Source organism: Eumetopias jubatus, unplaced genomic scaffold (genome assembly GCF_037043125.1).
Source record: "Eumetopias jubatus isolate StellerSeaLion01/CBP00866 unplaced genomic scaffold, mEumJub1_p1.0 scaffold_6, whole genome shotgun sequence".
NCBI lineage: Eukaryota > Metazoa > Chordata > Mammalia > Carnivora > Otariidae > Eumetopias > Eumetopias jubatus.
Genome location: NW_028274812.1, coordinates 119,974,128 through 119,988,445, shown reverse-complemented (window position 1 = coordinate 119,988,445; position 14,318 = coordinate 119,974,128). Strand labels below are relative to the sequence as shown.

The following is a 14,318-nucleotide window of genomic DNA, read 5'->3' as shown; positions in this document are numbered from 1 at the left end:
CTCTCCCCGTCTGTTCCGCTCAGTCCACTGCCTGTTCTCAGCTTGGGATCACTGCCCCCTTTTCATTCTCCCACCTCAGCAAATTCCAGAGAAACGGCAGATGAGGCTTGGGTACTGGCTGGGCTTGGCTGAGCACCAGGATATATAAGACTTGGGGAGGAGGTTGGGGTTCAGGGGAGACAGGGAAGGGAAGCCAGAAAGTTGAGAAGGAGGTTTAGGAGAGAGGCTTAGGGATGGAGACAGAGCTAGAGGCGGGAGGAGAATATGGGGGTGGGGGTATGTATGGCAGGATGAAGTCAGAGGAAAGCTGAAAGGGGTGAATATCTGGGTGCTGCAGGGGAGCAGCAGGGGTAGGGAGAGTTGGGGGCTGGAGGAAGAAAGCACTTTGACCTCAGGCAGAGACAGGAAGACCGATGCCAGAGGACAGGGCAGCAGACTCACCCCCTTGTAAGGCTGCTGGCTGTTTCTCTGGCCCCATCTCCCCTTGTGCTCACTGCCCTGACCAGGTGCTGAAGACACTTTTGTCACAGAAGGGAAATACCCAGGTTGAGGCATCCCCACCCCAGGTTTCACGAGGTGAGTTCTTCCTGCCCTGGAACAAACCTCACTGTCAGGGAAGAGCTCGGCCCCGACATAGCTGATGGGTGAAAGGGACCTGAAGGAACCTGTATGTGTCTGAGTCTGCCACGGGGGTTGGAGCACAGGTGTCTGCACCCCAGACTGGATCCGCCTGGTTGCAGGGCTGTGTTGTTCCTGGGTCAGCATGTGGCGGCCACATGCCCAGTTAGCAAGCTGTGGCTGAGGGCAAAGGCTTGCACGGACTCTCGGACTCTTGCGTGGGTGTCCCCGTGTGTGTCCGTGTGTTTGGGTGTGTGTGTCTGTGTGTCTGGGTGTGTGTAGCTGTTTTTTTTTTCCTGGCTTTGATGGGGAGGATGAAGTCAGCATCTTGGACGGAACTGGGCTCAGCTTCCTTCCTCTGCCTTGGCCCAAAGCCTCCAGAGCCTGGAGTAGGTAACAACTTCCCTCTGATCCTGGGGGGTGGGGGTAGGGCAGGGAGGGGAAAGCACATGAAAGGGTGAGGGAGGGTCTGAAACAGTGTGACTTTGGGAGAGCAGACTGCGCAGAGGATGGATTTTCTCTTACATCCCTGGATTTCAGTAATTCTGTCCCATGGTCATATCCATTGTTTGCCCTATGCCTTAATCTTGGTTTTATTATTTACTAAATACAGCCACCGTAAGTATAGCTGGTCCGCAGAGTGGCCAGGAGACCCTGGAGATGTGAGAGCTCTAAGGATGGCCATGGGGTGTTTTGGAAGTCCACGGCTAGGGACAGAAGGGATACCAGAGTCTCAGAAGAGAGTGGGGTTGCAAACACTTACATGGTTACATGGCATTTGAGGAAGCCACTGGAAGCTTAACAGACATAATTCCAGGTTCTGAGGTCATCATTGTCTAAAATTTGATTCAGCCCCTGGATTTACGCTCTTGGAGGAACTCCTATCTCACATATGTTTGCATCTCATCAGGAAAGCACCAGACCTCGCATAGCACAGATGCCTAATAAATGCTTGTCACTATCGAACTGTGAGACGGCTGGGTGGGAAGGATGGGGAAAGGGAGTCTGGTAGGAGCCCCAGGCATGGAGGCAGGGAGGCCTAGTGGGCAGAGCTGGTGGCCTTCACCGAGGTGTTTCAGGTGACGGGTAGAGAGGTCGGGGTTGCTGACAGCTGTCCACGTCTCTGGATGGTCTCAGAATCCTCAGTCCAGCAGGTGTCTTCGGCTCTGGGCTTCCATCCTTGAATGAACCTCCTTATTCCTGTCCTGACCTCAGGAGGATACGGGATAAAAGGTATAGACAGGAAGGAAAGGGAAAGACAAGGGGAAGGGAAGGAACACAAAGAAGAACGAGGGCAATTAAGGGCAAGGACCTGAAGGTAAAAGAAGAGAGGGAACGAGGAGAGGCCAGGGGCTGTGATCCAAGGGAGCAGTCCCAGAGAAGGGAAGAGAGAGAACAGTTGTACTGGGCTTCCGTTGACAAAACACTTTCCAACACAGTGCAGGCATCTGATTAATCCCACTTTGTGGCGGAGGGAATGGAGGACCACAAACGTCAGGTGACCCGTCCAAGGGACTTTGCTAGTGGTGGTGAAGGTGGGCCTCAAGCAGGCTTTCTGATTCTCTCCTCCCCCAGAAACAGCCTTGGAAAGATGGAAGACTTAGGGCACAAACAAATGAAGGGGCTTCTGGAAGAACTTGTTTGAGAAGGAAGGGTGGCAGATCTGGCTTTTTGAAGCTTTTTCCTGCATCCAATTATGCAGATTCAGTAAAAAGAAATCACCAAGTCTAAGCTGGGGGACTCAACATTCCACTACTGAGGAGATGGTGGGGAAGGGCAGCTCAGAGAGAAGACACAGCCTGAGATGAGAGATGGGAGAGAACCAAGAGGCTAGGACTGGAAAGGGGGCAACAGAGCCACAGAAGGAAGGGTTTGGACCCTTAAAACTTCCTTTGCCTGGAGACACGGGTGTGGGGAGAAGGGAGGAGGGAGGACATTTCTATCTCGTGACAAAAGAAAGTCACACAATTGTTTTGTTCTCTGCTCTGGGGCGGGGGTGGGCGCCTATATTTACCAGAGGGACTGAGGTCGCTGTGGCAACCACACATCTGGGCCCCGGAATCCAGATGTGCTGTATCCAGAAGCCATAGCAGAACGATGAGGCAAACATTAGGCTCTTGAGTCCTGGCCCCCACAGCTGGGAACAGGACAGGGGATTGGAGTGGGGAAGGGGGAGGGAGGGGGAGAGGGCCGAAGCCAGGGAGAAGAGAGGAAGTTGTGGACCAGGAATGTGGACAAAGGAGTGCAAAGGGAACTGGGGAGGGGGCGGTGTGGGGAGGGAGGAGTTGAGCACAGGGTCAGCAGCAGGAGGTGACAAGAACAAGAAAACAGAAATGGAAAAGAAAGTGAAGTTGGGGGGGGGGAGGGGAAAATACAAAAGGAGCGAGGACCAGCAAGAGCAACGTAGACTAGAGTCCAAAAGAGAAGGAGATGACTCCTGGCCGGGCGGAGGGCAAAGAGAGGTGGGAGAGGAATCTAGAGCCAAGAGGGAGAGGCGATGGGTCAGGGATAATAAGGGGAACAAAAGGTGGGATTCTGAGGAAGGAAAGCAGCTCAACAGAAAGACAAAATGGGCCTGGGACAGGAGGGGCCAACAGGCGGTGCAGGAGTGACCGCAGCCGTCCGCTGAGCGGCCCGGTGGCCTGGGATCGGGCTGTGGCCTCGGATCCAGCGTGGGCCTGGAGCTCAGCAGCCAGAGACTGACCTGCCTTCACCCTCCCACCTCGCACCCCCTGGCTCCAGGCCCCTCCTATGCCTTCCCCCCCTCCACGAACTCAGCCAACAGTCAACTGCCAGTCCACACCAGAGTGGCAGCTGTCCCCTGCCACTCAGCCGGGGGTGCGGCAGGCCCCACCCCAGGGCCCCCAGCCAGAGACGCCAGCATTCAAGCCCTGCACTGCCCTGCGCTGCCCTGCGCTGCGATCAGGACAGGAGCACGACGGAGTGGTGATGAAGCCAGCTTGGGTAAGAGCAGAATAGAGGAGAAGTGGAGACAGGTGTAAGGGACAAGGGACAGGTGTGCCTTTCATGGACCAGGCAGTGTGGACATCTTTCACCCTCACCCCAACCCTGAGAAGTAGGTGGGAGTATTCCATGCTACTGATGAGGAATCTAAGGCTCAGAGTGTTTAAGTTACACATCAAGGACATCCACTAACGAAAGGTGAAGCAGGGAATCCAACTCAGGTGATCTGCCTCCCAAATCCTTGTCCTTGCGCTCACTGCCTGGATGAAGCTCAGGGATGGGGACGGGAAGGCCCAGAAGCCAGGGCTGTGCTCCGGAGGGAGGAGAGGCCTAGTTCCTGGGAGCCCTAGTTCCAGGTTGTCATAGTTACTCAGTCTGTTTTCACCCCAAACACAGTAATGGGGAGCGGGGGAGCCTGGCTGGACACGTGAGGTTCTCCCCTCCTCCTTCAGGCCTGGGCTTGTGGCCCGGGCGGCCCCTGTCCAGTCATCTGGGCATTGAGCCCAGGCCCAGCCCACACCCTCTAGCTGACCCAGGACATTCCTGCAGGGCCAGGCCTGAGACGCTGCTGGACAGGAGCCGCTCACGGGACCCCCCCAGGTGGAGTGAGATTTGGCCCCTCACCCTGTCCCCCTTCCTCCTACTTAGAAGCACAGCCTTTCCTGCAGGATTCGTTCTCATCCCTTTCTTTCAACTGGACTCTCAAGTCTCTGTCCTCCAGTTTAGGGCCGAGAAGATGCTCCCCAACATCCGCCCTTCCCTCCAAACACCACCCCCTTCTCCACTGTGGCCCCTCCTTTCTGGCTTACAGCCCTCTGGCCTCAGCTCTGCTGTTTGTTCAAGCTGCTCGTCCTGGAAATCAAGGGAAGGGCGGGAGAACCTGCTAGAATGCAGGGGACCCAGGGAGGCTGCTCACCCCAAAGGGCGTGGGGCCGCCTGTCCTTCATGTTTACTCAGACACATTCCAGAGATCTGTGTCCTCGGGGCTGTCACGCCATGAGATATCCCACCCTCATCCCCTCGCTAGACACAGACACACCCCAGTGTTGTAGGGGTGGGGACAACGGATGACATGAGGTCTGGGATCCCACCCCCACCCCCACCCCTGAGCCAGCTATGTCTTCGGTGTTTGGTTCTCCGATACACTGGTCCTCCAGAAGCCAATTTCCCCAAATTCTCCGTCATGAGCCAGGAAGGCAGCCACCATTCCTTCAACTCCCTCCAAGTTGTTTATTTAATAATAAAAGATAGTACATATCCATAAACCTGATCTCCCACCACCACCCCTCCTTTACTCCCAGTGACTAGCTCCAAAATGTAAAAATGTCCCTTGTCCCTCCTGGGGACTAAATTCCCACCTCCACCCCACCCCCCCAAATAGAGAAACAAAAGAACAAAGAGTGTGTAGGAGGCCACCCACCCCAAAACTTCATCTCACTCAGTACCCTCAAAGACAGAAGCAGGAATGAGGGGCTCAGAGAGATGAGAGGAGCCCTATATTCCAAAAAGGGGGCAAGAAGGGTGGTGAACCCGCTCATCTCCACATAAGTGCTTAACCCCACACCTCGTCTTTCCTTTACCAATTGCCCCAAGCCCAGGGATCAGAGAACTTTGAAAAACCCCACTTGGTCACCCCCACCTCCTGCCGCCCGCCCCCGCCCAGCTCTAAGTCAGGTGAGGTGCAGAGGTCAGGGGTGACTGAGGTAGAGGGGCCGGCGGGAGGCCTGGCGGGCCTGGCCGGCTGCAGAAGCTGGCAAGGGGCCACCTGTGGCATTGCCCGGGGCCGAGGACGGCTGTTTTCGGAGCGAGGGGGGTACCGTGGAGGTCTTGATGTGAATCACCCTGGTGTCCATGACCTCACACTCAATCTGCATCATCTCCTCATAGTCCCCCGGGGCTCCCCGGCCTGACAGGGTCTCTGTGAGAAGGAGGGAGTTAAGGAAGAGGAGAAGGGCCGGCAAACAGAGGAGAAAAGTAGAGGTGGATAGGGAGGGAGGGGCCACGGTGAGGAGGCAGATCCACATCAGGAGGTCAATGAGAGGGTCAGGGATGGAGTTGGTGCAGGGAGAGGAGAAGGGCAGGAAAAGAAAATGACATTGATGAGTCACAGAGAACACATATGATGGAGGTCACAGGGGAGAGGACATCAAGAGAAAACAGGAGGTGAGAATCTGGCAGTTCCCAGCCTATCCCCTCTGCCCACACCTACTCGAGCACCCTCACCAAGGGACGGCCTGCACCCTCGTCTTCCTCCCATGTCTCCCGAGCTCTGTTTTTCTCTCCACCCATTTCCTGCTTCTTCTCACCCAGGAGTCTAGCCTCTCTTCAGAATGGCCCACTCTCTCCATTTCCCCCTTAACTCCTCATGTTGGATCTATGAGCACCTCCCCCGTCCTCAGTTTCAGGACCCCTCCCCAGACCCAGCAGGGAGAGGATTACCATTGGGAGCCATGGCAGGCATCACCAGGGACATTTTGGGCCTAGAGGTCTTGTTGTGGCTGATGGCGGGGAGCAGCAAGTGGTCCTGGGAAACAAAAGGGCCAGGCTGGGAGGCTGGAGGAAGAGACGTGGACAGGCTCCCCACCCCAACTCTAGAGCCTTAGCCTGAAGACAGACTGCTAGGGACCCCAGGGTGACAGGGATGGGGCAGAGAGGAACTCACCCTTCGGAAGGACACAACATAAAACGTGTCTTCTCGTCGGTCAATTGCATCCAGGAACTCCGGCTGCGAACGGTCCGGGTGGCGATACAGCTGCAGCTGCCCCACAGAATCCCTAGCCGGGTCGGGAAAGAAGATTTGGGAGGAACTAAGCCCAGTGCCCAGGTCCCCCTGGGGAAGGTGGGAGAGGATGAGAGAAAAAGACAGGAGACCCCCGGGGATGAGGAAGGCACAGTGCCACTGGTGGCAATGACGATGGGCGCAGGACAGATTCTGGGAGTTTAGCTCTTTGGAGTGCAACCTCCCTTAGTTACAGACAAGCACCCCCATAGACTCACCTCTCTGGGGGCCCGGGGGGTTGGGTGGGGACTGCCTTAACTGGAGGCGACTTCTTCCGTAGCTGAGACTTCTGGAAGGAGAAGTATCTAAGGATGTGAAGAGGGTGAAGGCAAAAGGGAGAGAGAGCGGCCCCTGGAAGCTGATGTCACCACACACCCACCCCTCCACTTACCCCAAATGATCCCTCAAACCTCCACAACGAGGTGCTAACTCAAAATCCCTAGGCCATTCAGTCTTCCAGCGGGCCTTGCTTGAGCCAGCCCCAGCCCTTCCTACCTGTCTCTCTGGGGCTCTGTGGGGGATCTTCCGCCGGCCTCTCTGGTGACGCTGGACCCAGCCGCTCAGCTCATCAGCAAGCCTAGGGAAGCAGAGGTGGGGCAAGGCTCCCACTTGCCCTGCCTGCACACAGCAGGGAGAAGACAGGGCTGGGAGGGCTGGGAGGGCTGGTGCTTCAGCACACGCAGCTGGACCGGCCGCCCATGGAGCGGCCCCCACCCGGAGTCCCGCGCACCTCAGGGACTCGGTCCGGTTGAAGTGCCGGCAGTCAGAGGAGAGGAAGAGCTGGTCCAGGTCTCTCAGCAGTAGCTCCTTGGCACCCCCGGGGAAGGCTGTCAGGTTCCTGGAGTGAGGCAGGAAGGGGGCGATGATCGGAGGCTGCAGCCCTCCACCAGCAGAACGGGTAATGATGGCAAGAGAACTTTGGCTCCCCTCAAATAGAAAAGGTAACTTTTGGGGAGAAGCTCCACTCAGCACCGGTGAAAGGGAGGGCCCTCTCCTCACCTGAAACTTGGCCGGCCTGGAGCGCTGAGCTGGGGCTCCTCAGGGCCCAGGGGGGAACCCTGGAGGGGTTTAACTCCCTGAAGTGGCTCTTGCGTTGAGAACTCCAGCAAGTGTCTCCGGGGCGGAGGTTCCTCTCCGCTCATCCGAGGAGAGACGGGAGCCGGAGGAGGCTCACTGATGCTGGTGATAAGCAAGGACAGGGGGTGAGGAATTCCGGCTTTATCAGGGGGCCGCTTAAGATCCTGGGCTCTGCAGACAGCCCGTCTGGGTTCCAGTCTATTCTACAAGAGTGGATCTCCTCACGTGTGAGACAGGAATGAGAACCATCCCTACCTCATAGAGCCAGGAAGTCTGAGGAACTCGGCAAGCACTTAAAAGTGACTACTTTTGCCAATGTTATTAGCACCATCTGCTCCAGGTGAGGACACACCATTTGACAGAAATGACGGAATGAGAAGGGACTGGCCGGACGCACCGGCGGTGTCAAGGACGCCAGCCCTTATGTGGGCGTGAGTGCGGTGAAAGGCCCTGTGCCAAGGTGGGCTCCACCCCGAAGCTCTGGGGGGCAAGGAAGGTCTCACCTGACAGGTCCAAAGTTGAAGGCAATGAAGAGAAGGAAGACCATGATGCAGACCACCTTCCTGTTTCCAGACCCTAACTTGAGCTCACTGTTCTAAGGTGCGGAGAAAGGGCCGAGAGAGAGGGTAAGTTGGCCCAGAGGAGCCAGTCTTCCCACGGGCCTCCCAAGGGCCTCCCAAGGACAGAGCAGCGTACCTCAGCCAGCAGGGCCTCCAGCCGCCGCCGGAGGGCAGCGTTTTCCCGGCGGAGCTGCTGGTTGTCGGCCAGCACGGCCTGCAGCCGGGCCTCCAGGCCCTGCAGATACTCTTTCTTCTTCCTCCGTGACTGGCAGGCCGACTCCCGGTTCTTGATCATTCGCTGCTGCCGCTTCAGCAGCTTTGCCTAGGGTACCCGGAGGGCCAAAGGAGGAATGACAGATGGGCGGGAGAGGGGAACTATGCTTCCTGACTTCAGGGGCTGATCACCCCACTGCTCCTGCTGGCCACTCTCCTGCCTTCCACCTACACAGCCAGAGAGGGGTTGCTCCTCTCTGCCAAAACAGTTCGAGGAAGGAGCCCTTCTCTCAACCGCTCCATGCTCGTGGTCCACAGAGCTGAGAGAAGTCAGACTGCAGGAAGAACTTCCTCCATCCTGGTTCCTGGTGGAAACTCAGTTCCTTTCCTTAGATGGGGGGGGGGGCGGATCTTTTCTCTCAGTTCTTTTTAAGGGCCCACAGCTTCACCTTGCTATAATTAAAGAACACTTTACTTGGTTTTCCCTAGGAAACAGCCTCCCTCTTCCAACTACTGCCACAACCATAACACAGTATGACTTCCCTGCCTTAGATTTACGGACACCATTCCCGTTTCTCCATCTACAGTGAGCAAAACTAAGGATCTTAAAACTACACAGAGTTGATGTTGATACTCGTCTATGAACCGGGATCCACTTGACCTTCAGGATCATCTGATGGGTTTGCTTCCTCACTTTTTGTTCCCTCCTCATTGAACAATTCTCTCCCACGACAGACTTGCCTCCTCCCTTCCCATGAACTAGCCTTACCCCTCTCCTCCCCACTACTTACATCCACTTCAGGTGGGCAGGAGTTCCCAGGCATAGGAGCTGGAACAATGCTCTTCCTTTCAGGCCTTGGAGCCGGGGCAGCTTGTCCCTCAGGCTGGACCCGAATAGCACCTTGGATGAGGACAACTGGGGAGACTGGGGCAAGTGAACAGGAGGAGGTGAGAGCTGTAAGTCACGTGGAGTTACTGTGTCCACACCCGCACCTGAGTACCCAAGCGCTGGGAGCCTCAGTGGCTGCGAGCTCCCCGAGAAAGTCAATTCAGATCAGCTCCTTCTCACCGCCTTTAGTACCTGGGGGTGGCTGGACAAGGGGCTGCAAAAGGATGGTGGTGCTGGGAGGCACAGCTCTGGGTGGCATCGGGACGGTGGTTATCACCACAGGTTTGGGCTGCAGGGGTGGCTTCCGGGTGGGTAGGGCTTTGCCTGAAGGAAGGGGAGGGAAGGAACGAAGGTCAGGACTAGAGGCCTCTTGCCAGGGATCCCAAGGTGTCAGGAGGCCCCATTACCTAAGGAGCCATCGGAGGATGGGCCCATGCTGATCTGGACACCTCCAAGTGGGGGGCCTAGGACATCCCGCAGGAGACACCCCTGAGGGGACGGTGACTCTGTCTTCACTTCCAGTACCTCCTCTCCTATAAAAGCCTGTGTTGGGTATTCCAGAAGATATGTGAGTCAGGAAGAGTGTCAAGGAGAAGGAGCTGAAAAAGAGAATGCTTTCATACTTCTGAGAGTCAGAAGGAACTCACTGGAGGGTCTGGAAGGAGAAAGAAAAGTTGATGCTCACCTGGTTGGGGGACTCTGCTGAGAGCAGGGAAGCCTCCGAGTTGATGGAGGAGGATGGAGAGACAGGTTCTACCTTGGTCTGGACATCTGTGGGGGGTCAGGATGAGACAAAATACTGGAGGAGAAGGGGATTGAGAGAGGGGATAGAAGACACGGTCCTTTCCCCTTGTACCAGAATATAAAGCTGGCTCTAGGCATGCAGTCCAGGAGGAGGAGGAGCCACGGGCTGCTGACTGGCTGGCTCTCTTCCTACCTCTTTACCCAGGACTTCCTCTTCTCCTCTAGAAGCCAGCATGCGTCCCTATGCTAACAACAGCCAAGTCTGCATTTCTATCCTTGACTGCTCCCGTGTCCTGATCCTGACTCCCTGGGTACCTGCTGGTCATTTCCTTTCTCAGGCCCCACTCATGGGGCTCACTGCTTGTCCCTTCACACAAATTCCCTTGCCCTCCCAGGCACCAAATTGCAAAGACTCAGTCACTTCTGAGCTTTCCTGGTCTCTGTTAAGTCCATCTGTGAGACTTGCTGATCACCCCACGGGGGCAAAATAAAACTCATCCGAGGGCCAGACTCAGCCCCAAGCTCACCAGTCTGTCACTACCTTTGGTCCACACCACTCATTTAGGGACTTAATTATGTAAGTGCCAATATTGCTATATTAAAATTTTAACTTTTATTTGTGGATAGGTAATACAGTCACATGATACAAAACTCCAAAGGACCAAAGGGTAGTTCAGTGAAGTGGATCTCCTTCCCTTCCTTGTCCACCAGCCACCCAGATCCCTCCTCAGAGGTGACCACTATTTGATTATTAACCACATGTTATGACCTCATGAGACTCTCCAAAAGAAAGGATTATGTCTGATGCTTCCTATCAAACTGATGGGTAAAGCACAGGCCCTCAAAAGATACCTAATTTATTTAGGGGAGAATCTGACTCCTTGGCAAAGTCATCAACAATCAATTTGCCGTGAAAAGGTTTTCAATCCTTATATTGTTTGTCCTCTTTGTAACTTTTAATAATGTGTGGATATGGTCTGTTTATCTCTCTGGACCCACTGTGCATTCTTCCCTGCCCCACTCTGAGGCCGGGGAGGAAAACATGGACTAAATCACTGGACTCCCATGCCCTCTAGCTTCTGGTTGGAGTTCAACCAAAGAGAGGCAGTGCCAGGAAACCCTGAAGCCACTTTGCAGTCCACACTCAACATGCCCAGCACTGAATTCATCATCCTCTCTGAGCGGGGGGCTCGGGCTCTTATGGTACCAATCTGCCCTAGCAAGAAATCCAGGCATCCTCTTCAAATCCTATGCAGGAAGTCACTGCAATTCATCCATTCTACTTCATTCCTTCTGCCTCCTTTCGGCATCCAAATATCCTCCTCGATTAACTGCATCCAGTCCTGCCTCTCCACGACCCAGTCTCTCTACTCTGCCACCAGAGTCATCTTCCTAATCACACTGCTCTCCTGCTTGATTCTTCAGAGGCTCCCAACTGCCCACAGGATAAAAGCTAAGAGTCCCTTAGCAGGGTGCCCACCTGGCCCTGAAGCTTCTGCAACTTCTTGCCATTTCCCACTCCCTCCTCACATCCACTCTGCGATACAAGTTCCCTAGACAGACACACACACCCATCTCCACATTCATCTATTCATCTTCTGGCTAATCTCTGTGTGTCCTTCAAAACTTGGCTCAGGAAACCCTTCCTCCAGGAGCACATCCTTGATCCAGCCCCCATCAGGTGAGCTGCCCCTCTTATGAGCTTTTGTGGCACCCTGTGATGTCGATCCCAGAATGCCCACACACCTTCAGTGACTGGTGCGTGTCCTTCCCCTCCTACCACACTACAGGATTCTCGGGTCAGCGTGGTGCTCACATCTTTTTCATCTTTGCAGCCCCAGCACCCTGTCCAGTATGTGGCATGGAGTAGGTGCTCAATAAATGTTTACTGTGTAAACACGGAAGAGGAAATAAACTTGGCAACACTTAAAAATAGCACAAATAATGTTAATTGTAGAATCTAGGAGTTGGGTATATGGTATTTCAGCTCTTCTGTATGTTTGAAAAATTTTCTAATAAAACATTGGGGGAAAAGTAATAAATAAATATGCCCCAACCTGTCCATAAGTTTTTTTGTTTTTTTTTTTAAATGCAAGGCAAGAGAAGTTAAATCACACAACAGGATACTAGGGATTAGGAAAAAAGAAAAAAAAGAAAAACCATCCCCATCTCTTCAGGGCTGCCTTTGCTGTGGTTTCCTAAAATTATCCCTCCCCTTCCTGGCCTAAATTTCCTGGTCATCTGCCATTTCCCCTCCCCATCTTTTCCTCCCTGTTCTGTTGCCTGCATCCCCTCCCCCATCTACACACACACATACTCTGCCTTGGTAAAGCCTGGGGGTGGTGGAAGGCTGTTATTACCTGAGGGGTCATCAGAGGTGGGACCCACATTGATCTGGACGGTTTCAAACGGGGATGTTGGATCATCTCCTAGGAGGCAGAGTGGGGGTGCCAAGGACTCTGTCTTCACAACCAGCACCTCTCCTACACCAGAGGCCTAGGTGAGAGTGGGAGGTGAAGTGAGGGGGGGGCACAAAAAAGAAAACAAGGGAAGGTGTTGAGAGCAAGACCAAGAACAAAAGCTTTAGAGCTTACTAATTATCTGACATTCTGGTTTGAATGGTATTAAGCATCTCCCAAAGCTGTCTCTGGCCCCTCGTTTTCTCTTTCTACTTTATTTCTGGGAGGGTTGATGAGGTCTCATGATTTTAAATATTGCCTTAGAGTGGACAACTTGGGCAAGAGCAATTCTAGAATTCTCAGCAGTTAACGGCTCTCTTCTTCCCAGCCCCACCATGGCTGCTACATATCTCTGTATGTTAAAAAGACTCCATCTTTTTAGACAACCACAGCAAAGACATGTAAAAGGAGAATATTAAAGAAATTCAAAGGCACCACCACCACTCTATGACCTATAGCACACAAAACATTTTCTCAGCATCTGTGGGTGAAGGGAATGGAACACAGTCCCTGCCACAAACAGAAGGAGGGAGATGGCTCTCACCTGGCTGGAGGGTTCTGTGGAAAGATGGGATGATTCGGAGCTGAGGGAGGAAGAGGAGCAGGGGGAGGATGGCTCAGACTTCACCTGAAGATCTGGAAGAAAAGGGTTAGGGAATCAGCAGGAGGCAGAGCCTGAGAAGTCCAAAAAGTGGCTAAAGACATGGAGGTGGGGATCCCTCACCTGGGGCAAAGGGAAAAGAACACATAATAAGGGACTGAAGGAGAGAGGAGTGAGTGCACAGGCACTTACGAAGAGGAGGTGTGAGGATCCAGGGAGTTCCACAGTTCCGGGGAAACAGTGGAAAGAGAGGGTTTTGGAAGGATGAGGGAATCACAAAGGATATATATATATACACACATGTGTGTATATATATATACACATATATATATATTTAAAGATTTTATTTATTTATTTGAGAGAGAGAGAGAGAGAATGGAGGGCAGGGCAGAGGGAGAAGCAGACTCCCCGCTGAGCAGGGAGCCTGATGCAGGCTCCATCCCAGGACCCTGAGATCATGACCTGAGCCGAAGGCAGAAGGCAGACATTCAACCAACTGAGCCACCCAGGCGCCCCTCAGAAAGGATATCTTACCTGGGAAGATAGGCAGGGGGTCCCAAGGTGGTTCAGGGGGGCTGACATCCATCCCCACGTCCAGGGAGCTGCTGCCAAACTGAATAAAGGAGGACATTAGACGGCAAGAACGTGCAGAAGATTGAACAGCTCCATGAGCTCTGGTCTGGGGCTGAGTCCTGGTTCCAGGGCAACTCCCACCCGCCAAAGATTAGAGACAAAGCTGGGGGCGCAATACCGGGACATCCTGCTCTGGGCAGCGGAAGAGCTGCGTCTGCTCCTCCGCCACATCATCCAGGCCAGTGTACAAAGTGCTGTCTGCAAGAGATGCAGAGCTTCAGGGGGGTCGTCCGGTGGCCCAGCCTACAGATCCACACACAGCCCTGGGCCCATCCCTCATTGGCTCGGCTCAGCCAGACCTACCGCCCGCCCACTTGAAACGTGATACAGCCAAAGAACTTCAGCCCCTCCTTCCCCCACCCCGGAACAACTCGACGTTTCCGTGGGGAGCGGAGGTCTTTCCCAACTCCCGCATCCCCCGAAAGCATGACGAGCCCCCCTGCTCCGCCCTCCTTCGGGTGATGGATTCCGTATTTGCCCAGCCTTCTTCTGTAGACCTCCGCTTCCTCCCTGCGTGCCTCAGGAGCACAGCATGCCACAGCCCTCCTCCCTCCCCAAGGCCTCACTCTGCAGACCCCAGTCCTCCGGGCTCAGCAAGTTGTCCGTGAAAAAACGTGTTGGGTCCGCAATCTCGCTGAGGAGCATCAGTTCCGCCATCTTTCCCTCCCGCCCCCCAACCCTGAGACCGTTCCCAAGGCCCGCCCCCCCCCGTCATCAACTAATCAGTGGACTCTTAAAAAAAAGGGGGGGGGCGTCCTGGAGGCTCTACCGACCAGTAAGA

General features: G+C 54.5%; 1 protein-coding gene across 2 annotated transcripts; it reads right to left on the bottom strand.

Annotated features, from left to right (window-relative positions):
• Window positions 1–4,788: 4,788 nt before the first annotated feature.
• ATF6B (activating transcription factor 6 beta) lies at window positions 4,789–14,215 on the bottom strand. Of its 2 annotated transcripts, none has more exons than XM_088024065.1 (18): window positions 14,104–14,215; window positions 13,656–13,735; window positions 13,439–13,517; window positions 12,848–12,939; window positions 12,205–12,340; window positions 9,786–9,871; window positions 9,508–9,643; window positions 9,293–9,424; window positions 9,003–9,136; window positions 8,135–8,320; window positions 7,942–8,033; window positions 7,361–7,540; window positions 7,092–7,199; window positions 6,857–6,938; window positions 6,580–6,650; window positions 6,245–6,356; window positions 6,022–6,106; window positions 4,789–5,500 (listed from the first exon to the last, which is right to left on the bottom strand). In XM_088024065.1, the coding sequence occupies exons 1-18, from the start codon at window positions 14,192–14,194 to the stop codon at window positions 5,271–5,273; spliced, it is 2,112 nt and encodes a 703-aa protein (XP_087880191.1). In that variant the 5' UTR covers window positions 14,195–14,215; the 3' UTR covers window positions 4,789–5,270. The 2 variants fall into 2 exon arrangements, with proteins under 2 accessions (XP_087880191.1, XP_087880192.1); XM_088024066.1 differs by having other exon boundaries at window positions 14,113–14,215.
• Window positions 14,216–14,318: the final 103 nt, after the last annotated feature.

Excerpts from the sequence above, each read along its gene's own strand:
- ATF6B (XM_088024065.1), bottom strand. The coding sequence starts at position 14,194 with ATGGCGGAACTGATGCTCCTCAGCGAGATTGCGGACCCAACACGTTTT. Across the intron at positions 13,518-13,655 it reads GCCCAGAGCAGGATGTCCCG|TTTGGCAGCAGCTCCCTGGA; the intron begins GTATTGCGCCCC and ends TCCTTTATTCAG. Across the intron at positions 9,644-9,785 it reads CAGCAGAGTCCCCCAACCAG|GCTTTTATAGGAGAGGAGGT; the intron begins GTGAGCATCAAC and ends TACCCAACACAG.